The sequence below is a fragment of the Zootoca vivipara genome, chromosome 2 (assembly GCF_965207765.1).
Source record: "Zootoca vivipara chromosome 2, rZooViv2.hap1.1, whole genome shotgun sequence".
Lineage (NCBI taxonomy): Eukaryota > Metazoa > Chordata > Lepidosauria > Squamata > Lacertidae > Zootoca > Zootoca vivipara.
In genome coordinates, this window is record NC_142584.1 from 78,266,207 (window position 1) to 78,293,404 (window position 27,198).

The window sequence follows — 27,198 nt, forward strand, 5'->3', positions numbered from 1 at the left end:
AAGAGCAAAAGGTAGGCAGGGGCACAGGACACCCCCATGACTTACATCTCTACAGCCCATCATGCCAGCCACATGCTTCCTAGCCTGACAAACTTTTGGTCTCAGGAAAACTTCAAGTGACAGCCTTGTGAAAGTCCGGTATATCACTTCCTTTTATTCTTAAAGGCAGACCCTTCCCCCCCACACACACACAGCTTCCTGTGTGGCTGGGGAATAACTGGATTTCAACACAGACCTGCTGCCGTTACATTCGGTTTCACCATTTGGACAGGGGCAGGAAACTTGTGGCTGCCCATATGCCTTTAGACTACAATGCCCACTATCTCTGAGCAATGGCCATGTGGGACAGAAGTTTCTAGTCCAGCAACATCTGAAAGGCCTTAAGTTTCCCACCGCTGACTTTGCTACAGATCAGCACAGCAGCCGGAATGAGTGTGCTTGGCATGCTATTACCCAGCCTTTCTCAAACTTGGGTCCCCGGATGCTGTTGGACCACAACTTCCATCATCCCTGACCACTGGTCCTGATAGCTAAGAATGATGGGAGTTGTAGTCCAACAACATCCGGGGACCCAAATTTGCAAAAGGCTGCTATGATGTTTCCAAAGCATGATCTCTGGGTGTATGATACTAAAGGCATTAAGATGTCATGGGTTATTTCTGTTCCAGCAGCAGAATACTGAGCTTCTCAAAACAAATCACAAAGGGCAGTTTATTTTGAATTATTCATTTAATCAGAGAGAAAGTATACAATCCTCATTAGATGGGTCGATCCAAATGTCTTGTTTGTGTTGGTTTGTGACTCATTTATACTGGAAAAGCTTAAGTGATTTATAGTACTGGATTGCGTCATAAAATAAAGTTTATGAGCCTAAAAGGTGAATCAGACAAAGGCTCATCTAGTCCAGCTTTCTGTTTCTACCAGCAATCCAGCAAATGTGTTCCGGAAAAGAGTCACCAAAACGTAATTTTAAAATCTAATTTAAAATAACGAGCCAGTTTTGAAGACAGGAGGAAGAAAACACAATTTTTAGGGCTGTGTCAAAGTAATCACAGGAAACTTACATGTGTGGATAAAAGCTTTAAGCTAGCTGTGCCATATTTCTCATGGCTGCCATCCCCAGGGGTATGGACACAAGATTTATGCCTGCATTTGGGGATTTGGTTTGACAGGTCACACAAGGATTGTGGATGCTCTCCAATGTTCTGTTCTATGATCAGGCTCACACTGCAGACATAAGCCTGCCTTAAATGTCATGGCTTCTCCCCCTCCCCAAGAATTGTGGGAAGTATTGTTCTTATTAGAAAGCCCTTCCCCTCCCTTTATGGAATGAGCTGCTGCAGGATATGGTAGCAGCCACTAGCCTAGATGGCTTTAAAAGCAGATTAGACAAATTCATAGAATATACTGTAAAAGGCTGCTACTAGTTATGATGGCTATATATGCTACCTCCAGATTTAGACAGGATGCCACTGTTACTGGAAACTATTGTGGGAAATGTCTTCATATTCTGCTTGTGGGCTGCCATGGGGCATCTAACTGGCTAGAGTAGATAGGTCTTTGCTCTGATGCAGCAGGATTCTGTCCTGCTGACAATAGGGCTTTGTAATTGTTTTACCAGCACCCATGAAAAACTACAGTCATTTAGAAGCTATGTCTGACATTACCGGAACCTTAAGCACTACAGATCAATACTGGTTTTAGGATTCTAACATAAACAGTCGCACATCATGAGAAACAGGGCTCCGTAATGCAGGTTTTTAAGACCAAAATTTAAGCCCTCCTAGTGCAGTTCATTGAACTAACTTCATTTGTTCCTGTAGGCTGCTGCGGTTGTTAAGAGGCCTAATAATGTGTGCCCATGTGCCCTAGAAAGTACTTAAATAGCTTGTAAAGAGCAGCAAGAATAATCTGAAACACACATTATTCTCTACTTTTGGTTTTTCCGTCTAAGTCAAAGCCTCACCTAAAGGTAATCAAAATGAGTAACCAGAGGGAACCTGTGAATCATTAGTGCCAATTATTGTAGAACGAGAATGTAACCTTGAGGGGGGAAAGGCGCTCTAACAATGACTCTTACTGTAAAGCTGGAATGAATGTGTGCCTGCTAAACACACCATCACTGTGACTCAGCAAAATCCTTGGGAAAGCTCAGCTATTACTTAACAAGTGCTGCTTATAATCTATCCAGCCAGAGGCAAGGATTTGCACATTATTCAATATGTATATTTGAGTCTAAATGCTTAACCTGTAAGAACTGCTATACCTCAAGGGAAAACAAGTTGGGGTGCTAGAATGCTTGAATTTTTGTTCGCTTGTTTTATAGTTCATAGCTCCAACAAGCACCAATGGAAACTCCCTTTCTGGGTTGAAGTGTCAGCATGAGGCATATTTAGCAGAGGATAGAATTCCCTACCCACATATCACTATTGTTTTTTGTTGTTTAGTCATTTAGTTGTGTCTGACTCTTCGTGACCCCATGGACCAGAGCACGCCAGGCACTCCTGTCTTCCACTGCCTCCCGCAGTTTGGTCAAACTCATGTTCGTAGCTTCGAGAACACTGTCCAACCATCTCGTCCTCTGTCGTCCACTTCTCCTTGTGCCCTCCATCTTTCCCAACATCAAGGTCTTTTCCAGGGAGTCTTCTCTTCTCATGATGTGGCCAAAGTATTGGAGCCTCAGCTTCAGGATCTGTCCTTCCAGTGAGTACTCAGGGCTGATTTCCTTCAGAATGGAGAGGTTTGATCTTCTTGCAGTCCATGGGACTCTCAAGAGTCTCCTCCAGCACCATAATTCAAAAGCATCAATTCTTCGGCAGTCAGCTTTCTTTATGGTCCAGCTCTCACTTCCATACATCGCTACTGGGAAAACCATAGCTTTAACTATATGGACCTTTGTCGGCAAGGTGATGTATCTGCTTTTTAAAGATGCTGTCTAGGTTTGTCATTGCTTTTCTCCCAAGAAGCAGGCGTCTTTTATCACTATTAGCAACCAAATGCAACTTCCAAATGCATTTAGAGTCATGTTTAATTTGGCCCTCTGTTCAGCCCCACTTCCATTATACTGGGTTTACCACCACTTCTTTCATGTCATTAGCATCTGCCACAAGTAAAAGCACTGGGAGCGATAGTCTTGCACAGCAATGTTCCTTCTTGGTACAGCTGATTATATTAATATAGATTAGAAATCTTAGTTGCCCAAGACTCAGCCTTGCATTTAAGCACTAGCCTGGTAGCCACAAGTGATTAGGAATTGCATGCAGGTTGAGTGCATGATGCAATTCTAAGCAGGCAAGTGAGTGGTGTTAACAGAGGGATAGACGAGTCTGTCCCTGCTGAGCAACCAGCAGAGAGACTAAGGGAGCTGGCAGAGGATGGAAACCCTTTCCCGTTTACTTCCAGCACACAAATGCCACAGATTGTTTCAAAAGGAACAAAGCTCTCCATCCATCCTTTGTAGGGGGTAGTAGTCTGCAGGCTAGTACCTGCAGGCTAGTAACTTCTGCAGGCTAGTAACTTCTATGGGCTTATTTACAAGGTTTGTGAGTTTTAAAAACCAAAGCAAAAAACGGATTTTAAAAACATTCTTAGAAAAAGCTGCAGGTGGTAGGTGTTGTCTTTGAAGAGGCATTCCCCGCCCCCTCTCTCTTACAGAGGATGGAAGGTCTCTAGTAAGATGGCGCCTACTGCAACATGTGCAGGCATTCAAGAGTATGCTTGCATTGTTGTTTATTCTGATGCAAATTTACATAGTTATAGTCAACTAAAAACCATATGATCAAGTAACTAGCATTTCTTTAATCAGGTGACAGTTCTACTTTATGTTTTTGTTTTTGTTTTCAAATGAGCAAAGGCCAATATGGATTGTGATGCATCCTGGTGACGAAAGCAAGGGATAGAAAGAGCCACTGTGAAGTAACCGCTGCATTGTGCAATTTGATGCCATTCCCCCCCCCCCCGGCAGACAGGTTGACATTTAATGGGTGATTTGCTACCCATCCCAGTATCTCATGATGGGGAATGCACCGGCAACAGCATTTAAACCTAATATGCAGCTGTTAAAAGGCCCAGGAGGCTGATGGAACAAAGTTGACAACCCTAGATGGACTTAACATCCCTCTCTCAGCCTTAAGATTTTGCGAATCAAACTCAACTCCAAGTGACATGTTCCCCACCCCCACCCCCCAGTTTAGCTTTTCTGCATTTCCTACTTCCTCAAATACTTTATAGATGACTTTATGATTTCTGGGCTTATTTGTTTATTTGCCTAAACATCAGTGTGCAAATTAAATGTATTTGTGTGAGAGGTGAGGTGGGGTGGGGTGTGTGAATATAGCAAGCTTGCAATAATACAGCAAGGCAGGAATAAAAATGAATAGTAGTTCATGCTATCATCTACAGTAAATATCATTCGTGTTAGAGCACATATCTGCAAACTTTATTAGTTACCTAGCTAAATTACGATTTTACAAAACCCTGGCTATTCCCCAGCATGACGTGCAAAGAGCCAGTGAGCACCAACCGTAGGCAGAGATAAAGTCTTTCTATGAATACCACCTGCCAGGGTGCATTAAGATCAGCACATCATTGTACACAGAAATGCTTTCAAGCAAGTGAAGTGTGCAATGTAAAATTGCATTTACTCAGCAACCCAGATTTTCATGCTCTAATACTGTCACATAAAATACATCAACTTCCCCAACACACACAGACAAATGCCTTTGGATATCTACTTTTCTTTAACACCACATGAAGATTTTCATACCAGTTCTATCAGGACTATTGCCCTTGAACTCTCTACGAGTTGCACAACGGGGTTCTTCTGCATAATACTTTTGTTGGACAACGCTGTGTTGCCATAACAATCTTTGAACAAAATTTGCTTCCCCTCAAGCTAAATACTGCTTTCATATAAAGTCACCTTTCTCCTCCATTGTCACTAGCATTATTTCTGCAGTGGTATGGAGATTCTCACTCTTTCTCTCATGTGTACAGTACATGGGCACTGAACAAGCTATAACTGCAATTCAAAAGGTTGTGGGCCAGATTTGGCATTTCTTTGGTCTGTGCCCAATTTAACAACGGATGATCTTGTTAATTTAGCAGGGTCTGCATTCTCAAACTTGAGATTGGAGACTTGATTGTGTAACAGCATCATTGGCAGTTTTGCTTCATTTCCTTATCCATCCATATACCTCCATGCAAGCAAAGTGGGTGAAATATTTTCAAGATACCTGGCTTTGTCAAAGTACTTCCCGGTGTAGGCCATACCGCATGCAGCACCCAACCCTTGACCGAGTGATCCAGTAGCTACATCAGTGAATGCTTGTTTCTAAAAAGAAGAAGCAATAGCATGTAATCAAAAGAATACCTACTTCATAAACCCTAAGCTTTCCATCCTAGGCACACCAGCACAGAGCCCAGTTGGGCTTACTTCCAAGTAAGCATTCCCAGATGTTCAACCCTGCATGTTCAACCCTGACCCAAAGTTCCCACAGGTACATCTAGTGCAGCAGGGAAAGATACCAGCCTAACTCTCTGAAGGCCAATTTGAGAAACTCACCTTTTCACCATCAATACTCACCTTTTTAGTCATCTATATTATCTAAGTACCATACCCCACCCAACCCCACCCTGCCCTTGAAATCTGCCCCTTAGTCGGCCTTAGCTGCCAGATCAAGCACTCCCTCTGGGCACTTCAGGAAGTCATGAGAAGAGCCTATGGGTTGCATCCAATACAACTGGACTTCCATTCATGCAACGAGACTACTACCCCTACGTCTTCTGTGTGACCCAAAAATGTGCTCTGGATTAGATTTTGAGGGTGCACAAGGGGCTGTGGGGAAGAGGAAGCAGACATTCCCATGTGCAAGTGGTAGTATGTTGTGTGAGCAGATCAGCAGCACCGGATGCAACCCTACATGAGTAAATTAACGCAATACAGGTGTGTCAGGAGTTAAGTTTTACTCTGCAGTCATAACCTATACTGCACACCTCTGAAGGTCTGAGGTGCAAAAGCTGCACCTGCCTCAAATATTTAAAGCCCCATTTTCTGCTCTTAGCTGGCAGCTGTTGCAATGGTTGTGTTAAATAAGATTCTATCAAATGAAGAAAGCATGCTGAACTAATCATCTTGATCAACTGTACATTTCAAAAACAGCTGCTCATTAGGTGAACCTGTGCCTGACGACGCTCCCTCTTAACATCAGTCCATGGATCTGCCCTTCTACTATGTTCAAGAGCAGAGGGCGAGAGATCAAACTCTACAGCCACTTCCATGGGCTTCTGCATCTAGGGCAGGCAGTGGCAGTGTGTAGAGGGGATTTGTGATGAAGCATCCATCCATCCTCAGATGAGAGATGTGTCGGAGCATCATAAAAAGTACCCTGTTTTAATATCATAGCTAATATTGACGTGCATGAAAGTAAAGGCATTGAGTGCCCTTCTAAAATGTAAAAGTAATCTTCTTTGCTTGCTTTCACTGGGAGGGGGGGCAACTTTAACTATACTTTATTTGTTGTCAACCCATGGGTTTATTTCTGTTACCTAAACCATTGCTAAACTATCAGTATGAACCAGATGTTAGCAGTAGTGTAAAAGGTGCACAAACTTTTTGATTCCTAAGGCAATCTCCCTGCTTTTTCCTGAAATACTCACTGGCACAGGGTGGCCTTCCAAAATAGAATCAATTTTCCTCAGGTTTAATAACTCTGATTCATGGAGGAAGCCTGCTTCAGCCCAGGCAGCATACAAGATTGGGGCTGCATGACCCTAGATGAAGGGGAAGAAACAAAATCAACAATTGCAGACCATCTTAAGAGAGGCTAAATAGCATGCAAGGATATGGAAATGCTTGTGTCAACATGTTGCCGTCATGTTCTGCTTGCAGGCATCTGGTTGTCTACTAGATGGGATTTTTGCTTGATGCAGCAAAACTCTTGTGTGTTGTTATTTTTTAACTTTTAACTATTGAGGAGAAAAAAACATTAGATATCATACTAGTGGCTGGGGAGACTCAGCCAGATGGGCGGGCTACAGATAATATTATTATTATTATTATTATTATTATTATTATTATTATTATTATTATTATTACTACTATTATAGTGACATGGTCCCTGCTGAAGGGTCTTGTTCGAACCAGAGTTTAAATGAGGCAAAAAGGGACAGTGAACTAGTAGAAGGGGGAAAGGGACTCAACAGAAAATGGGGGTGGCTGTTCTAGAATAGGAAACAGCATGGCAAACATGGCAAAAACAGGAGTAGGAAGTAATGAAAAAGAGGGTGGGAGCAGACAAGCAGTTAGAATAGGAATAAGGGGGAGTTTTTAAAATAGGTATGCCTACATGTGCAAAGGAAAAAAAATATTTGAAGTCAAAGACCAGAAAGCTGCAAATACTTTCTCCCAGTCCCTCCTCTGTTCTGCTCATTGTAGAGAGAAACAAATGCCCAAAGTGAGAGACGAGGGGAAAGAATCCCAAGAATCCTGCAATATATGGGGCCTCCTGGTTAATAGTTTGCTTCTCTTCATAAGTGAGTTTGAGCCCCACTCCCCAAAGAGGGGAGGGTGCACAAAGAGGTAGAGAAAAGAAATAGCCCAAAGCAAAAGTCAGCCAGCTGATTTTCAAGTTCCACTGAAATTAATGTCCCATTGGCTACTTGTCCTACTGATTCCAATAGGACTTAGGTGTGACTAACTTGATTGGTATATCAGCCAATGTCTCAAAAGCCCAAGGAGTTTGAAACAAGTGCATGAATCCAAGGGTCAGCGCAGAAATTGTGAAGGATGGCAAAGAAATTTTCAGGTTTTTTGCATTGTTGTATAAAAACACTGCTGAGGATATTTTTTTCCCTGTTGCAAAGAGCCATTAGGAATCAGAGTACAGTATTTAATCAGAGCTAGCCTTCAGGAGAGTAATGAAAAAGATCTAGCTCTTACCTTGGAAAGAACAAACCGGTCATTGTTAGGATTTCTGGGATCCTGTGGCTTGTACCTCATGGTATGGAAAAACAGCACAGACATGATTTCTGCAGCACTGCAACATGATGTTGGGTGGCTGCAAATCAAAGCACACGGAGCGTTACAACTGCAGCCTCTTGTCAGGTCACATTCCTGTCACTGAAACACCAACATGCTCATCCTTCCAGGCTTCCACAGGGAAATGTGCCACTAGAAGTGCCTTTGAGAACTCCTTCCATCTACTACCGTATCATCCCAGTGTCCATTAGCTCTGATCAGTTGAGAGAAGAGGATGTTGTGTTATCTCCCCCAAAATGGATGCCGAAATGTAAGCTTTAGTGACAGGAGGACATCTTGAGCTACTTCCTCTCCACTAAGATCAAGAAGGAGCATCAGAATCATCAGCTATTGCGCTCATGAAGTTACACATTCACCTACATTTAGAGAAAAACTTCATTTCCTGTGAAAGGCCCAAGGAGATCTCCTTGACCTGAACGAAGCCCTGGCAATACTTAAGCATTTTGCAAAAACGGCTCCTCGCCTATGGTTTATATAGGTGGCTAAAAGGTATTCGCCGCCTAGATGCCGCTGGACTCCACTTCTCACCAGCCCCAACCATGATGATGGGAGTGTAGTCCAGCAACATCTGAAAGGACACAAATTAGGCACTCCTGATTGAAAGGGACTTTGAAAGAGCACTTATCTGACTAGATGTTAAGTTTTAATGAGCACTTATAAAGGAAAGTTAAGCTTCAGAAAACAATTTGGTGCATTATGACATTGGATATGTTTTCTCTCTTTAGAGAGCACAAGTTGAAGGAGATTTTTAGCAGGGATTTCAATGACATTGTGAAGGAGCGTGTCATCTATGATTTTCTACTGAGCTTCAGGGAAGGGTTTCAGTTGGTTTGTAAAATAATCATGTGTCAGTACATTACTAAAAGGAACATGAACAGGAGAGATGCCCTTTCTAGCACTGCAGATTATTAGGCTATTTCAGGACAAGAAACAAGTAGGATTCTGTTTAACCTAGTATAAACTTGAAGTGGCTTGTTTCCTCCTCCTATATATCCCAATGCGATCTTAAGGATCAACAGCAAACAATTCTTATAGTACCACACCTGAGCATCATGTTCGGGCAGCGAGAGAGATTCTCCACAGTTGTTAAACTAATTTCTTTAAGAGGTTTCTAAAAGCCCCAACTTGCCTTAAAGGGGAAAAGAAAAACCTCAATAGACCTGGCTTTTGAATGGTGGAGTAGGAATTCTTTCCCCCACTTCATTTTTCATTTGTGAACATTTGTCATACCCTTTTAAGATATTGCCTACCCTGAACGATTATCACAGGGAAACGAGAAATTAACATTGATAGGGATTGGAGAAACTGAGAAAGCAAGCATTACACTGGAGTGTGATTTACTTTGTCTCTAAAAGACAGAATTTATAAGAATGCATACAGTTAATTATAGATAGTATAACAGCATTCCTTAAGCAAGGCATCTAGATTTCAGAATTTGGACTTATCAATAATATGTCATTTATTTTAATATATTTAGCAGAATTTTACAGCTCAACCCTGTGTATGATTATTTAGCCCTGCTTCAAGCGTGGAGAAACCTTTTGGCTCCATAGGCCAGATCCAACTCATGGGAACAAGTGAGTCAGGATGCCTACCTGTCAACCCACATTCTGTCACAAATGATACCAGGGTTTTGGGCCTTTGAAATCCCAAAGTCAGTTTGTAGCAGGCAGGAAGGCACTGCTAACATCTGTATTACTACAAGGGGTTTACAGCGAAACAGCTGCTGAAATGAAGGAAAAGCTTGCTTTTAGCAGTGCTTTGCTACCTGCTGAGTGCTCTGAAAGTGCAGCCAAACTAAGAAGGTTTGGGTGTGTGAGGGAGTTTCCTGTAGGATCACCCTTTCTTTGCATCAGCCAATGCACCAGGAGGGCAATCCTGCTTAATGCTGGGTAAAAGTTTTGTGCAGCATTTCAAAGCTCCCCCCTATCTGTAGGACCCTCAGGTGTAGGACGGGTGAGCATAGCTTGCCCAAAATGGCTTTGCAGTCCAAATGGGGAAGGTTGGCAGGCCAAAACTGGCCCCCTGGGCTGAAGGTTCCTCACTCCTGTCCTACTGGGTTCAATGAGGCTTACTCCCTAGTAAAAGTGTATTATGGACTGCAGAATTAGAGTAAAACTGTTTGTAAATTTATGGCTGATGTCTGTGACCCAAGATCAGGGTCAATTTTAAACATTACTAGTCTAAAAGTGTCAGTAGCTTGTAATGATCCAGTGGAATGAATTGTCAGTTGTACTAGCTGACATGCTGTAGGGCAGCTATAATAGTTAACAGCCAGAAATCCTGTTCATAGAGTAACGGTCTACTAGTTTGCTGTCACACGGCATTTTCCCTTTGACTACATTTTCCATGCATGTTAGCATTTTAAAATCATAAATCCAAACACATGATACAACAGTTGTATGACATCCACAGGACTTAAGGCTATATAATGTGTTTATTATCAAGCTGCCAATTAAATATTGCTTCCTAATCCAAACCCCTTTGGGAACAGCACTCTTGTTAACGATTTCTTAAAACACATGCAAATGCTTTTTAAAAAACAAAAAAAACAGGAGTAAAGTTAGTGCTCATCCCTTGTTAAGTATTTGCACACTAGGAATTAAAACAATTAGATTTAAGACGTGACTCAAAAACATGTATTAGTAAATATTTGCACATGGCTGTTAATCAGTAAACCTTACATGCTTGCTTAAAAGGCTTTCATTCCTTAAATCTTATAAATGTTATACTTAACCATCTCTCTAAAGAACTGCTGCTCTGGGGGTAAAGTTTTTAAATAAACCTATTGGTGAACATGTAGAAGAAGAAAAATTAAACAGGGAATGAAAACAAACATTTAAAAAATAAAAACAACCAATTAAAAACATTTTACCACAACAATTCTCAATTCCAACAAAGAATCTTGAGGCACCTTAAATGCCAGCTAATTTATTACAGCAATATGGTCAAGAGTCCATTTCATCACACAAGACGTCTTGCTGTTTGGTGCAGCAGACTAACACAGCTACCCCTCTGGGCACTCAGATATAGATACAGATATAAATATATAGATATAGATATATAGATGTGTAGATATATTCGTGGTAGGGGACTTCAATAATTGTAAGCATTTGAAAAACATTTTAAAGCAGGTTTAAAATTATATTAATAAAATATAAAAACTGAAAATTGAGCTACCTATCTACTGGAGGGGGAGATGTTAAATGTGTTTAGGATTGCAACTTTGGTTACCAGGAAGCAAGTCCGATTAAACTTGGCAAGATGGACAACACAGTTCTAGCAATGGCTACTCAAAAGTAAGTCTTACTGAATTGGCAACAGGGCTTACTTACAGGTATGTGGGAGTATGACAACAGCTTTAGGATTAGATTGCAAAATACTGATATTGCAAAACACACACACTAAGCAATAGTGTTCTGCAAGTACCACTCATTTTCATAAGACTTCTGCAAAAGCCTTCAAGCAGATTTCAAAATGAACTATGGTGTTGCAGAAGATGTAGTAGAGCACATCCTCTACCTTTCAGCTTCCGTCAGTAACTGGAATTCAGTTTACAAGCCGAACTACGCTCCAATATCTGAAATTCAACACATTCCATGTAAAAAACAATTCCTGTTGAAACTAGAGATTTTCAACTATTGGTCAATGTGCAAAATAACTTGTTCCCTATACATTTGTAAACGCAGGCAACACATTTTACAAAAGAAATGCAAACACAGTGACTTCTATGGAAATACATTCATATGTAACCTTCCTTCTTGCAATTTCTTAAAAAATTAAATATTCCTCCCAAACTACAATAACCATTTGTTCTTTCCCCCTTTGAAAAAAACGAAAATCAAACCTCTCTTCTTTCAATCGTCAAATTCTATTAGTTCTGGTCAGACTGCTTGGATTAACACAAAACAAACATGAGCTGCAATACAAAAGATGCCGACTCAGCATTGACAGTTGATTAAGCAAAAACGCACCAAAGTGCCAGGGGGTGGGGTGGAAATATGCAAAGGCAAATATGCCCAAAAGGAGTAGAAAGGCGTAACAACGTGAAAGCATAAAATAACCAATTTCGGCTTTTACCAAAAAGAGACATTTGGAAACATGCACCACAATCTTGATGGAGGTTGTGAACTCATGTTAAGAAAGTCACTTATTCCAGATGTTGGCAAAGGAAGCAGTAGTCAAGAGACTACCTTGAGTTGCTACACTGAAAAGGACCTGCAAAAACCAATGTGATTGCTCAGGTTGAGCATGCAGGGCCAGCTGGGTAGAACAGCCAGCAGCCTGCAGCCACGAATTACCGGTACCAGGTCTGTGAACTCAGGGCTTGTGTTAAAGGCAGGGATGCTTCAGGAAGTTGTGATCACTATGCAACATGGCGCAGACGCCATCTAGCTCTATTTCTCCTTGTAATCTGAATCTTGACCAGTGCCCAGATGCAGGGATGGGCTGGGTGTTCCCATGGTCTGAAACAATCAAAGAGAAGGGTATCCAAGATGGATGTGAGTTTCTTAAAGGTGAAATATTTAAAGCACAAAGGCAGACATTTCCATCAAGAATGAAAAATGGGAGGCATCTAATGAAACCAGTGTGGCAACATAAGGAACTTACAGATGAGCTGAGATGTAAGAAGGGAATGAATAAGAAATGGAAGAAATGGGAAATCCCAAAGGAAGAGTATACATGAGTAACCAACAGTTGCAGGGGAAAGGTCAGGTGGGCCAAATCTCAGACTTGCAAGAGAGGTTAAAAATAATAAAATGGTCAGGAGTCAACAATGTGATGCAGCAGCAAAAAAGGCTAATGCTATTCTAGCCTGGGACAACAGAAGAACAGTGTTCCGATCAAGGAAAGTAATAGTCCCACTCTATTCTATCTTGGTCAGACCACACCTGGTTCTGGGCACCACATTCTAAGAAGGATGTTGACAAGCTGGAACCCGTGCAGAGGAGGGCAACCAAGATGATCAAGGCAGGGTCTGGAAACCAAGTCTTATGAGGAATGTTTAAGGAACTGGGTATGTTTAACCTGGAGAAGAGGAGACTGAGAGGAGATATGATATCCATCTTCAAATATCTAAAGAGCTGTCACATGGAAGATGGAGCAAGCTTGTTTTCTCCTGCTCTAGACTCAGAGGGTAGGACTTGAACCAATGGATTGAAGTTACAAAAAAGAAAGAGAGAGAGTGACTCAGGAAGAACTTTCTGACAGTAAGAGCTGTTTGACAGTGGAATGGTTGGAAAGTTGTGGGCTCTCCTTTGTTGGAGGTTTTTAAGCAGAGGTTGGGTGGCCATCTGTCATGTATGTATATATATATATATATATAGTTGGGATCCCTGCATTGCAGGGGGTTGGACTAGAAGACCCTTGGGATCACTTCCAACTCTATAATTTTATGAGAACCAGTAAGTAGATACTGAATCCAGACAAGAGGGAGGTCCTGTAGGTTAGCAGATTGCTTTCCCTGGAATTATGGTAGGTAGAAAGCCTGCTCTGGGTACAATCACAGCCCCCTTGAAAAGGTAGTTACATAGTCTGAGCATGTACCTGGATATATCATTGCAGCTCAAGGAAGATAAGTGTCCTCACGGACAAAGGCTGCCTCCTCCTTCTCACTCTGGATTGTTTGTCCACCTCTGGCTCCTCCCACAACTGGAATGTTACCTGCCCCTGGTGGTCATGAGACCCTTTTAAGACTCTACTAGATGGCTCAATCTGGACACAATAAAGAGGACTAAATGATTACCCAAGGGTCCTCAGACACTTTTCTGTTAGTGCAAACAAAGAAGTGGGTAGGGCATATCAATTGGAGCCCCATAACATGATTCATCATAGGCATGTTCATGCATTTACTTTTGGCCATTTTCTGCTCCCAAGGAGTGGCAAGAACAGATATCCATCTATTCATTCTACATCTATTCATTCTAGTATCTGGCCCCAGGGATAACAAAGGAGGAATTAGATCTTGCCGAACTCAGTACTGAGCCTCTGCTCCCTGCTATTTACTGTACTAAAGGGACTGTTCAATAAATATTGATCCTTTATTTGGATGTACAATCACATTGTTCCCATCTCTTTAATTTCCCAGTCACTAGGCTTTCCATCCTCACAGTCTCTTTCAGACAGAACTCCAACTGACCTAAAAAAAATAAAACAGGAACCACCTTGATGTTGTAAAATGGTAAATATAACTATTGCAACATCACACCGAGAATATCAAAGGCAACTTCCTTCTAAGGGTTCTGCTTTATGGTTAGCTACTTTCTTCCCCTGCCCCCAGATCCTGCTTCGGTCCCCCCCCCCATCCATATCCTTCCTCGGAAATGGTTTTACCTTTAAAAGTTACTTTGTTACAAGACATGTAGCAATTTGTGACAGAGTCACATTTTTATGTGCATAAAAATTAGCGTAGGCTTTGAAAGTACAGAAGAGCTGTGACCAAGGCCGAGGAATGCTATTTGCACTCAACTAGAGGCACACTCAAAGTCTGGTGAATCCAAACTGCCTCTCTATCCATTTGCAAGCTCTTCAGCTGATTGCTAAAGAATGCATGATATATATATGAATTCCTATTTGGGAAGTCTGAAGCTGAATTAAAAAGAAATAGAGATTGCAGAATGAGGCTGCATTGCCTGCTCTGGAGAGTCGTGGCATTGACAGAATAAATTTGCTGCTCTGGATCCAGATTTGCTGCTTGAAGCTCAGCTGGCAATGGTGGCTAGTTATAAATGGTCTTTGAGTGCCCAGGCAAAGTCCCCACCCCCACCCCTCCGGGAGCCAGACCTCAGGATCAAGAAGGAGACACGACAACATATTTAGGGATTAAAATGGCAACGACTTTATTGAATTTCAGGTGTAGGAAACCTTGGCATAGGCATTGGGCATGTATCCCTCTTAGCCCCCTGCTGGGGGTCTGAGGCAAGTCAGGTTCGAATGGGAATATGGGGCCATTGCAAAATGTGTGTTTACGCAACTGGCTCTCTCTCATGTCGCGGGGGGGGGGAATTCTATGGCCCACTTGTTGTGCCCTTGTGGACAGAGACTCCCCTCAAGACCCCTCTAACTGGTGTCACTGCCGCAGAAGGGGTAAGTCACCGGTTTACCTCTCTTTCAGTTGTTAGACTAAAGGATTCCGCCCAATGCCTAAAATCGCCCAAGTTGTGACAATTGCTATGGGGTAGGCAAAACCTGTAGAGCAGGGGGAATTCCTTCCCCGCTGTGAGAAAACAGCAACCATTGTACGACCATACCAATGCCAAAAAACCTAGAAAGGAGAAAGGTTAGCCTGTAAGGGAAAAAAAAGATTAGAGGTGGGTGACCCTCTGGGGCCGACTGCACTGCCGTCAGCTCCGCCCCCTTTTTATGCTTCTGGAGCGGACCAAAGTGAAGCCTGCTCCAACTCGGTCTGCTGCCGCTTTACCCCTCTTTCAGTTGTAAGACTAAAGGATTCCGCCCAATGCCTAAAATCGTACGACCATATCAACGCCAGAAAACCTAGAAAGGAGAAAGGTGCTGCCAACGTCAGCTCTGGGCTCTTTTTATGCTTCTGGAGCGGACCAGAGTGAAGCCTGCTCCAACTCGGTCCACTGCTGTTGCCCCGCCCCGAGGCCGCCGCAGATAGGCCGGAATTTTAATCTGGGTTTGGCGGGAACCCATCAGGCACTGCGGCGGCCAGGAGAGCAGAGCAACCACCCGCAGAACAGCGTGGTTTCAGGAGGATGGTGAAGCCGCGCACCAAGTCGCTAACACCACCCACAGCCAATATAAAGTCATTTTGAGCTCCATCTGGGATAATAAGGTTTTTGCCACCTTCTACATGACTTGGTGAACTTTAGGATCAAGCAGAACACCATCCTTTCAAGGCAAATCAGGCACAATGATTAGAACTATTATCAGTTTTAAAATACACTTGCATTTAAATTCTTGCTGTTGTTACTTATCTTACAAAGGAACTCATTATAAGGCTGTTCACTGTTTGTTCCGAACTGCTCTTATACTGTAAGCTGCCCTGAACACAGCTACAGAGGAAGCATCTAATAAGAGTTAGGCCAGGCATCCCCAAACTTCGGCCCTCCAGATGTTTTGGGCTACAATTCCCATCATCCCTGACCACTGGTCTTGTTAGCTAGGGATCATGGGAGTTGTAGGCCAAAACATCTGGAGGATGTTTGGGGATGCCTGAGTTAGGCTATGAAAAAGGAGAACTATCCTGCAAGCAGAATAGAGCACCCATGAAGATGTGCTACAACTGAAGTCACATGTGCACTTTCATTTCCCCCAGCTTTTCTGCCTTAATGGTGTACAAAGGCAACAACCATACCTATGGTGTGTCAATTCATGGAATTACAGCTAGTACAAGCAAACACATTTCATATCATGTTCCCGGTTGTAATTTTCAGTTCCATTACAAATCATGGTTTCTCAGGTCTGATGTCACATTGAACCAACGTTAAGGTTGAACTATAGTGCGGTGGTTTGAATTTATGCAAATTCAAAATGGGTCCATCACTTTTCTTTTGTTGCAACTTTGTTGCCCAACACAAGGTGGAAGGATTTACTTTCCCCCCATATTTTATGATCCCTAGTCCTTCAGATGGATCTCAGAACAGAATGTGTGGTTGTGGGAATTTAGCATTCCATTTAAATAATATTCAGTGCAAAAATGCCTCCAACGATGGCATTTTCACGCACCTTACAAAATTCAGTGAGATCACTACAAACAAAAGGAATTTAAAATCTGGGCAGATGTTTCAACCTTACAGAAAACTTTTGCTTCTAAAAATTAAATTTTAAAATGTGACAATCTGAACCTTAAATAATATAGCACACACAATCAATAGAAAATAAAAAAATACAACCCTCAGCTGAAACAAGGTAAATATATTGTAAAGAGATTTTAGAAAATCAGTGTTTGTCAATGGAATATTAAATAAACCTGTTTGATGTGGGGAAATAGCTTTATTTTCACATCGAAAGACAATGGATTTTTCCCATCGCAGAGTACAAGCAAAACTAGACTAACTCTGGAATTTGCAGACAGAGCCTAAAATAACCTCTACTCTAAAGCCTGAATAAACTACCCATATGAGCCTTCAGGCATTTGAAAAATAATCCCACTTTAGCCAACTTGAAATTTTGCCGACAATTAGTTACGACTGTTGGGCACAAAAGAAATAATTTGGCCGAAAGCATAAATTGTTTTTCTTTCCAACTGTGTGTCAAGAGAGCATTCCTGAGTTCTCTTTCTGTCATATCATATGCATGAAGAACCTTATATCCCAATATCTTACCATCTGTGTCAAAAATACACTGTCAATATTATACTCTCACACTTTCTGAATGCTCTCATTTTAGCCGCCTATTTTAGCTGTACATGATTAAAGCAGACAGAATTATGGTAAAAGGCCAGCTCATTCTGCACGCTATCCACACAGAGCCAAACATTTGGACACACACACTACATGCATAAACAAATTGTGTATGATTATAATCAGAAAGGCCCCTATATTTAAGAGCAATTAACTCTGTTCTCTTTCTAAAAAAGAAGCTTTTGAACAAATCCATATGATGTAAAAAGGGTAAAAATGAGCCCTTTATCAAAACATATAAAACACAAAGTATTCCATCAACAAACACATCCAGTGTTCAATGTTTTATCATCCTTATTCATTTTTCACAGTCACAGGTGAGGTAACAATTTTCACACCCAAGTGTATTTCCAGATATCTGCTGCATATCTAAGTATCTTCCAGGTACAATTATTACATTCAGCACAATCCTACACTGGGCTATTCAAAAGTTCCTCCATTGAATTTAATGGGACTTACTCCCAGATAAATGTGTATTTAGGCACTGGCTGAAAATGGGTTTGTTCGGTTCCTTGGAATTTACACAAATCCCATATTCAATACAGCTACAGATGAAGCAAATAAGCTATCTAATTCTATTTGCACCTTCACTATATTCACTATTCTAAAGTGATTTGTAATTGCTACACATTCTTTTCTAAGAAAATCCTCCATTAAATTGTATGGCTGTTGAAACAGTTGAAAGCTTTAAGTTGCCAAACCAAGGTTTGCTTATTACGGTACATGAGTTGTGAAACCTAACTGACACCTAAATATTGCTTTAAATCTGCATTTCAAAACCTAATGGAAGCTCTGAACCCATTTTGCAACTCAAAATTCAAGGTTTCCCAGTAAGAACAAAGATCTTCAGCTCTATATTTTATTTATCATTATTGCTTTTTAAGAAGGGGGGAGGGAGGTGGTGGTATGCAAATAGGTGGTATAATGTTTAAGGATCAGTAGCCCATTTGGGCAAAGCTGTGAAATCAATTATTGCTCCAAGAGAAACACCCTACTGAATTCAAATACAGTGTTTAGGTAACAGTGTGTGCACATTGTGGCTTGATGACTGATGCATAACTCAATGGATTTCAACAGTCAGATCTCTGCAGAAATCCCCTGGACTGCACACACATGTAAGAGGCAAGATTTGGACCAGATTTCATCCAGAGGCACAGAAGTCCACACAAACAGCTGGTAGTGTCAAGGCTGTTCGACACATTAGTAGCCTTGCTCTAGAATCATTTGTAGCAGGACCAGGGAAGAAAAACACAACTATCTTCCTGGGCTATACCAAAGAGACATATAAAGTAGGGGCTACCTTCTGCTTACTAGGATTATTAAGAGTGAAGGGATGAGAACTTATCCACCTTATGGGGGGTGAAAGGCATGCAAAAAGTGCTCGGTCCAACTCTTAGCATCTCCGCTGTAGGGCTAGGAGAACCTCTCTGCCTGGAAACCCCGAGTGCCTACTGCCAGTCCGAGTCGCGCAACACTAAGCTACGGTAGGACCAAAGGTCTGATTCGGTGTGAGGCAGTTTTCCTTCGTCGTGCTAAGCAAGACAGGCTGCCTTGATCCCTCATCTGCGAGATCCGGGGCCTTCCAAGAGAGAAGGTGTGACTGGCCGGCAGGCGTGTGAGCCCCGGCACTTCTCTGGTGAGGGATTTGCTCTGCCTGAGTCGAGTCTGGCTCCCTCCCTCCCTCCCTCTCCCCCTTGGCTCACCCAGAGCCAGCCGCGGTGGTGGCCTTTATGGAGTTGATGCGCAGCCGATTGGCCGTGTCCTTCAGGGCCTGCAGCTTCTGCTGGTCCGGCTTGTGATAATCCTCCATGGCGAAGCAGGAACGTGGCTGACGGCAGGCTCGGGTTACAGGCGGCAGCAGGAGCTGGAGCGTATGGCGCTGGACAGGCCCGGGCTCGGCGACTGAGGAAGGAGAGGCGGAGCTGCTCGGCCGGGCGAGGAGGGGCCAGGCGCCGGGGCCACCTCTGCGAGCCGCGCGCGGGCGGAGTCCTGCCTGCCTGGGCGAAAAGCCCCCGCCTCTCGAGCAGCGCGCTGCTTGCGGACTGAGCTCTCCCGCCCGGCTGCGAAGGCCAGCCGCTCCCCTCCCGAGGAAGAGAGGCGCGGCTGAGGCGCAGAAAAAAGCCGCGTCCTTTTCCCTCTCGCTCCGCGCGTAACGGGAGCAGGGCGCGGCTGAGCGCCATTTGCGCAGCGGCGAAGGGAAGTGGGAAAGCTCAGGGTGCCACTCAGCCCGCGTAGGGTGCAGGGCTTTCTTTCTCTCCGGTCCTCCAGGTGCTGTTGGACTCCGGCTCCCATCACCCGCAGCCAGCACGGCCGATGGTGAGGGATGCTGGGAATTGGAGTCCAAGAACACCTGGCAGGCCCGCAGGGTTCCCCCAGCACCGCGTTGTAATGGCATGCTGTGCTTGCGATGTTGCTTGGCTTTAACTAGAAGGCTTGAAAGAAAACGCTCAAAAATTGAGACACTCTGTGCTATTTTTCTAGAAAAAGGGGGCGCTGGAACTCACCAGGACCGCCTCCCTCGTTCTCTTAGAATGGCAATGACGCCCACCTGAGAGGAATCCCGGGTGAAAAAAGGCGCTGGGAATAATGTCCTGCACCCTCTCCATTGAAGACTTTGGGTGTAAATAGGTTTAAAATGAACAATATTTCTTTTATTTATTTATTTATTTATTTAATTTATTTTTATTTATTTCTTATATAATAAGAAATAAGGAAATGGAAAGGGGAGAAATGTAGTTTAATGTAAAAAGAGAAGGAGAAGCCTAGTAGAATTTAATTATGCAATGGAACCGACTATAAGTGTTTGGAAGTCGGAATTTCACCTGTCTCTTTTAACTGTCCCTTTTAACTCTTACTTACCGCTCATTCATCCTTCCCCTCTCTTTTCTTCTCCCCTCCCACGCCCACCCCATTTCTTCCCCTCCCCCCCTATTGACTTACCTTGGATGTCTTTTCTTGTTCGCTCTCTTCTGCTTGTATCTTCTTTCCTTTTCAGTCTCTTCTATAGTTTAGGATTCTTGGTTTAGGATTGCAAAAGAACTAGTCTTGGGATACTGAGATTTGGAAGCTTATCTAACAATGTTCTAATTTCCGAACTGCTGTAAAGCCTGTATTTGTTTCATGTATTTTTCTTTTGTAATTCAGCCATTTGTACCTTTGTCTGTATTCCTTTTTTTTTGTTTTTTTGTTCTGGTATTTTTCTTTTGTAATTTTAATATATAATAAAGGTTTTTCAAAAAAATAAAAATAAAAAAGAACAATATTTCTTAAATACATTAACCTCCACTGTGTCTCAATTTTCCCAATGGAAACACTGGGTGATCGCCTGAAACCCCCTGGAATCCTGCTTGGGGGTTTCAAAGTTTGGGAGAAGTCGCTGAGAAGGCCCTCTCTTGTGTCCCTACCAAGTCTGCCTGTGAGGGAGGCAGAACTGAGAAAAGGGCCTCCTCTGAAGATCTCAGAACATGGGCAGGTTCATAAGAAGGAATATGGTCTTTCGGATAGCTTGGACCCACAGAGCATTATAACTAGCACTTTGACTTATGCCCAGAAACAGACCAGTGGAGCTGTTATGCTCCCTATAACTGTTGTTGTTTAGTCGTTTAGTCGTGTCCGACTCTTTGTGACCCCATGGACCATAGCACGCCAGGCATTCCTGTCTTCCACTGCCTCCCGCAGTTTGGTCAAACTCATGTTCGTAGCTTCGAGAACACTGTCCAACCATCTCATCCTCTGTCGTCCCCTTCTCCTTGTGCCCTCCATCTTTCCCAACATCAGGGTCTTTTCCAAGGAGTCTTAGACTTGGTCAACAATTTGGCTGCAGCTCTTTGGACCACTTGAAGTTTCTGAGCACTTTTCAAAGGCAGCCCCATGTAGAGCGTGTTATATAGTGATCCAAATGGGATGTAACTAGGTTGCGTGGGTCACTGTGGCCAAATACATATCAAGGAATGAGTGCAGCTGGTGCACTAGCTTTAACTGTGAAAATGCACTCCTAGCCACCGTAGAGACGTGGGCATCCATGCTCAGAGCTGAGTCCAGGAGCATTACGTAGGGGTTGTTCTGGGCCCCCATGCACATAAGTGGAATCGCATAAAGTGGGGAGCACCCTCTATATGCCTATTTCCCCCTGCTCTTCAGCTCTATCTCCCGCTCTCTCTCCACTCCAGACCAAAATAAGAGTTTGGAGTTGAAGCTCTGGGGCTGGCAGGAGGCCGCATGGAAAAGCGCCAGCTGCTGCTGCGCATCAGCTGTTTGGTGGAGAGGCTAAGCGGCCTAAACAAAGCTCCACTGAGCCTCTGGTCTCTTTGGGACTTCCTCTGTCCTCATTGACATCCTTGTTAGGCTCCAGGGAGGGTATGGTTCTATTTACTTACCATATTGGCCTGAATATAACCCTTTCCCCCCCCCCAATTCCAACCGTGAAAAGTTAAAGTGTGGCTTATATTCGTTACCTTAAGGTATGCAGCCAGGAGTGTGGCAAAGCAGCGCCTGCCCCATGTGTAGTCTCCCGTCCTCTCCCCCAAGGTCAGGAAGGGAGAGTGAGGAAGGGGAAAGGCTGCTGGCAACGCAAACAAAAAGGAACACAGATGCAAGAATCTAGGGTTGCATTCAATGTTAGTCCAAGTACAGTATATCCATTGTAAGTTAATGGACTCAACTAACTTAGATCCATTAATTTCAATGGGTCTACTCAATGTTAGTTGGCCACAATACCAAGAGTCACATTTTCGTGTTAAAGTGCAGAGACGTCTGGTTTTTGAAGACAGGTAACCAATTATCAAACCTTCGTAAAAGCTTTCAACAGCTCTCCTAAGCTGGACTCTCTCTTTTCAAAAAGTGAACTGCCACCAAGAAGACATCAGGACAGACCAGAACATTTGTCTTTGAAGTTTTATTACAAAAATATATCTGCAAACATACAAAATTTTCAATGAAAAATGCTTATTCTTAAACATTTATGCAATAACTTAATATTTGCCAATATAATAAGATGGCACAAATTACATACCCATATACTGAAATGTTAATGAAGCATTATGGTGACAGTTTTAAAAGTTGCTCAAATGCTAGTGGGCACAATCCAGGCCACCGCAAGTGCAGCGCCAATATGTAGCGGATTCCAACAAGTTCAATATATATCAGCTCCCAATACCCCCACCTATATATGTGCGTAGAAGAATGAATAACTTCAACCAAGCAGTCAAGGACTACGAATATGAATAAGACGTGCGTACAAAAGTTCCATTCCTCTTCCTAACGGTCTCTTGTACTTCCTATGTGCCCACAAAAAATGGGGAAACAGGGCTCTATTGATCCTCCAAGAATCATTCAGGTGTGAATGCTGTGCCTGTGGAACAGGACCATGCCCACAGTATCCCTAAAATAATCACTTAAAATCCAAAAGATCGGAAGCACCTCAAACTCTTGATATGCATGCGAGTACAAATTAAAGCGCTAAACCCAAACACTGAGTGTAGTGTGCATTTTTAACAGAGAACCACCATGTGCCCACAATGTTAAATTGGTACAAAAACAAACCACAGGGGGAAGATTATTGCAAATGTTTCCCACTTAAAGTGAAGATATTGCACCTTTTAACATTTTTCACGAAAGATGTCCAAAACTGAGGTGAAATATATATTGCACACATTCCTCTTTTTAAGATATGCTTAAGAAGCAACTCATGTAAGCCAACAAGAGGTGGCTGGGTTTTTGTGTCAGACCACTCCACATTAAATATAATTATACCCGTGCCTAATCATGGCATTGGTGGAATGCCCTAAATCCAAGCAAAAGAGAAATACCCGGGGGGGGGGGATACCATTTAGTGTGCCTGAAACATGATTATACTCTCTGGCTTAGATCCAAAGTTCCAGGGAGTGAAATGTCACTCTCAGAAGATGGAAATGTGGAAGCTGTTTCCACCAACTCCTCCTTTCTACCAAAACTACTCTGGAGGCCTGAGGAACCTTCCAGAAAACTGAGGCAGCATGGGGGAGCCAAGGAGGAAGTGGGGACCTGCAAGATCACTTTCCCTTTCCCCTTTCCTTCAGCAACATTTGTCTCTTCCACAGAATGAGCTTTTCTGTTCATGGAAGAAACTTTGAATCCTACCCCATACGTCAGAATAAGACAAGCTTTTACTTGTCATACTGTCCTATTGTGCCTTAGCTCTTAGCAGACTGTTTACATTTTGCCGGGTGTGTCACAAATACAGAGTTGCTAGGCACATTTTTAACAAAACATTGTTAATGCAACAGAACAAAACAGCAATGAGTTATTATTGAGTAAGCTGCTTGTTTTAAAGCCACTTTTGGATGGACAAATATTAAGCAATTTGTAATAAAATGCTGCATATAGGCAACGAAAAAATACATGCTTAGATACTGAATACAGTATTGATTTTAGGGCTGTCTAAAATCATACGTTTGCTTGTGGGAAATAATACCTTGCTAAAATATAAGCTTGAAAAGAATGGCCCAAGTCGGTTAGCTATGTATTTGTTACTGCTGCATGCAAGCAAGAATAAAATGTTTCATTGTAACTCCAAACTTCTACAAGAGATGACAGACTAAATCGCACTGAGAACAGACCTATTGTAATCATTCAACTTAAGGAACTTAATTCCATCAATTTCAATAGGTTTACTCTGGAGTATGATTACTGTTGGATATGACCATATGTAATCAGGTGAAAGCTGTCCAGTGATTTCTGCATTTTGTAAGCATCTGCGATTTTTACCTTGCAGCAGAGTTTTGTTTTTCAAAGCAATTCTTAAAATGTTTTGTTTTGTTTCGTTTGTTAACTTCTCACACTACAGTAAGCAATAAAAGCAGAATGCTGCTTTGTATTGCGTAGTTTGCCTGTGATCTCCCAACTTGAGCCTGCTACATACACAAATGTTAATGACGTGAAATTCAATTTTCTTCTAGCTAAGGGAATTTTCTTTGGAACCACAGAACTATTTCTTGATGTTGCACATACTTCTATCAGTTGAGAACTCTGACCTGCCAAGCTACCAGATGAGGTTTCTACGGAATTACTGTATAATGCAAAATAGTAAACAGGAGGACAAAGGGTACTGGGACAAATATTCTTTGAAAGAGTGATGCTGTCTGAAGCAAAACTCTCTCTCTCTAACCCCTTGAAGTCACAAAACCATAATGGTACATTCAATATCAGGGAACCCTTTCAGGGGTAGCCAACGTGTCCCCCAGATGTTGGATTACTATTCCCATCAGCCCTACCCAGTATGGTCAGTGGTAAGGGAGTTGCAGTTCAACATCTGGAGGGCACCACACTGGCTACTTCGGTTTCATTTCCACCGATATTTGGATACAATGCTTACTTTGAACATTGTGACCAACTTCAGCTCAATATCATTATTCCTCTAATATTATGCTTATGGCTAAGAAGGTGTTCTTCTTTCCATCCACAATAATTAAGGACTGTTCTTGAGTCTTTATTATCTACAAACACAGCATTATATACGGTAAATTTGGTTCATGGGGTATGGTTAATACAGCCACTTAAAATAAACTGAAGAGTACTGCAGTGGCTTAATTCCCCACACCCCACCAGGAAAAAGCTTCATACAGAATAATTCTGTTTAAATAAGCAAGCATGTTTTTGTTGGTGCACATACATGGGTGTGCTATCAAAGGTCCAAGCATTTAAGTAGAGCTCTCATGTTTCCTAAAAATAAAAAAGGTCTAGAAAGCCTGAAAAGATGTATTTGAGTTTTACCATTAAAGCCAAAACATTAGTCGAATATGTATATCACTACTAACATATTTCCCTGAATTCTGCACATATATCTGATATAAAATACTATGTTTGCAACTAGAAACACTGAGTTCAAAGGCCGAAGAGGTTCTCTCAAAAGGCAGATTTTGCTAAACATAAAAACACCTACTTAAAATCACTCAAAATGCAGTACATATTTTGATTTTTAAAAATCCAACACGCTATATATCAAAACACTGATTTGTGATGGAATCATAATTAAAGCTTGGTAGATGAATTACAGATAGTATCTGCACCTTGAAGGGATCATTGTTACATTTAAATTTTAAGAGCAACAGGTACATTCTAATTCAGGACCTTTTCCATTGCTAACTCTACCAAAAGAAGGGGGCCTTTATAAGATCCTGGCTGTGCTTTTTATCAAGCCCTACTCATTTCAATGGCTTGCACAAGAAACTGATTGTAACACATGGATCCTCCATTCCAGCAATGCTTTGACAAATAAGCAGTGTGTGTTGATCGGTTAAAAGGAATACAAAATTACCTTTCACAATATAAAACAAAGACCTTCTACTAAAAAATGAAAAACCACCCCATCCTTTAATATTAGTATTGCTTGAACATATTGAGATTTATGTTACACTAGAGTATTGCTAGCTACTATCACATGCCATAATGAAATAAATACAAGTCAAGGAGAGACCGATAGCAGCATATAAAACAACAAGGAGACCAGAGCAACTTCCTTTGGGAAGAAGGTTGATCTTTACAGTGGTAATGAAATCTTAACCTTCTATGAGAACTCACAAAAACCTGCAAATGGAGGGAAAATATGGGGAGAAGAGCAGACTGCATTTGATGTTTATGTGCCCATTTTTAAACACCACAAATGAAATTATACACACTTCTCTGGGTTCCTTTTCATCTATGCTACAGGCAAACCTCCAATATTTGCATTAAGCCTGGAAAGGACAATAAGGTGACCACAATGATGTTCCATCCATTTCTGTTTAAAAATTATTTGCTTGAAAATAGTATCATTAGCAAAATATAAGCACACTGCAAGTATTGTTGAAGGGGTATTTCATAATCCACCTTGATTTTGCCTTAGTAAAATATAAGGATGCATAAGCCAGCATTGCATATTAAGGGGGTCAATTTGATGGTCAATACCATGCTGAGTCCATCCAGCTCCAAGGCTAACCCCCCCCCCCCAGCATTTTTACAATGCTTTCCACTGTTTCCTTCCAAAGCCCTAAAATGATCTTCTGCATTCCTTCCACAGCTCTTTAAATCAGAAGCTAGCTTCACAACTTGTTATCTTTACTCAACTGACGAAGATGGCTTAGACAACATTCACCCTAATTATTTAAATGTATGTACCAGATAGTAAAAATCAAAACAGTTTTTCATATTACCCACTCAAAAATAATGTGCTATTAAACATGAAGACCATTTTCTGCATACAGAAATAAAAGCCTGCTGGTGATTGGTCACAGTGAAACCTAGATCACTTCTGAGAACATTTGTTATGCAATTTTAAGGGACAAGGTCTCCTTACTTTAACAAAACTTAAAACTTCAACTAAAAACAACCTTTAAAAATATTAACAGTTTCACAGAAGAGGCATAATTGTTTCTGAAACAATTAGGTGGTAAGTTGAACTGTATTTACTTCAATTATAGTTTGATGCTGTCCATATTCTTGGTCAAGACTTGTAAATAAACTTCATGAAGCGTACTAAGAAAATTCACATCGTTCTGAAAGAAAGAGGGGAGATAAACATAATTAAACCAATGACAGAAATAATTCATCACTTTTTCCTACCCAATTCATTATTCTATACCTATTAACAAAACCTGTACTTATTTGAATTAGGAAACCCAAGTTGAATGAAGATGCAGTTTCTTACAATCACTAAGTTTAGGAGTTGGGTAGGAGGCATGAAGGAGGAAGTTTAATAAAGCTATACTATCAATGATATATAGCTCAGAAATATCACTGAGCATATGCTGCACAGAAAAGCAGTTACCACATTGCTGC

General features: G+C 41.9%; 2 protein-coding genes across 3 annotated transcripts in view; both read right to left on the reverse strand.

Moving 5' to 3' along the window:
• Positions 1–19,307, reverse strand: part of TKT (transketolase) — a 37,737-nt gene extending 18,430 nt beyond the window's left edge. The window contains exons 1-4 of the mRNA XM_035106324.3: positions 19,110–19,307; positions 7,940–8,057; positions 6,658–6,771; positions 5,235–5,332 (exon numbers count right to left, since the gene is read on the reverse strand). Coding sequence (XP_034962215.1) covers positions 5,235–5,332; positions 6,658–6,771; positions 7,940–8,057; positions 19,110–19,216 — 437 coding nt within the window. The 5' untranslated portion in view covers positions 19,217–19,307. The remainder of the gene's footprint in view (positions 1–5,234; positions 5,333–6,657; positions 6,772–7,939; positions 8,058–19,109) is intronic.
• Positions 19,308–22,285: 2,978 nt separating this feature from the next.
• DCP1A (decapping mRNA 1A) overlaps positions 22,286–27,198 on the reverse strand; it is a 35,071-nt gene continuing 30,158 nt past the window's right edge. For both annotated transcript variants that reach the window (XM_035106330.3, XM_035106329.3), the window contains exon 10: positions 22,286–26,915. In XM_035106330.3, the coding sequence (XP_034962221.1) occupies positions 26,835–26,915 (81 nt within the window). In that variant the 3' untranslated portion in view covers positions 22,286–26,834. The remainder of the gene's footprint in view (positions 26,916–27,198) is intronic.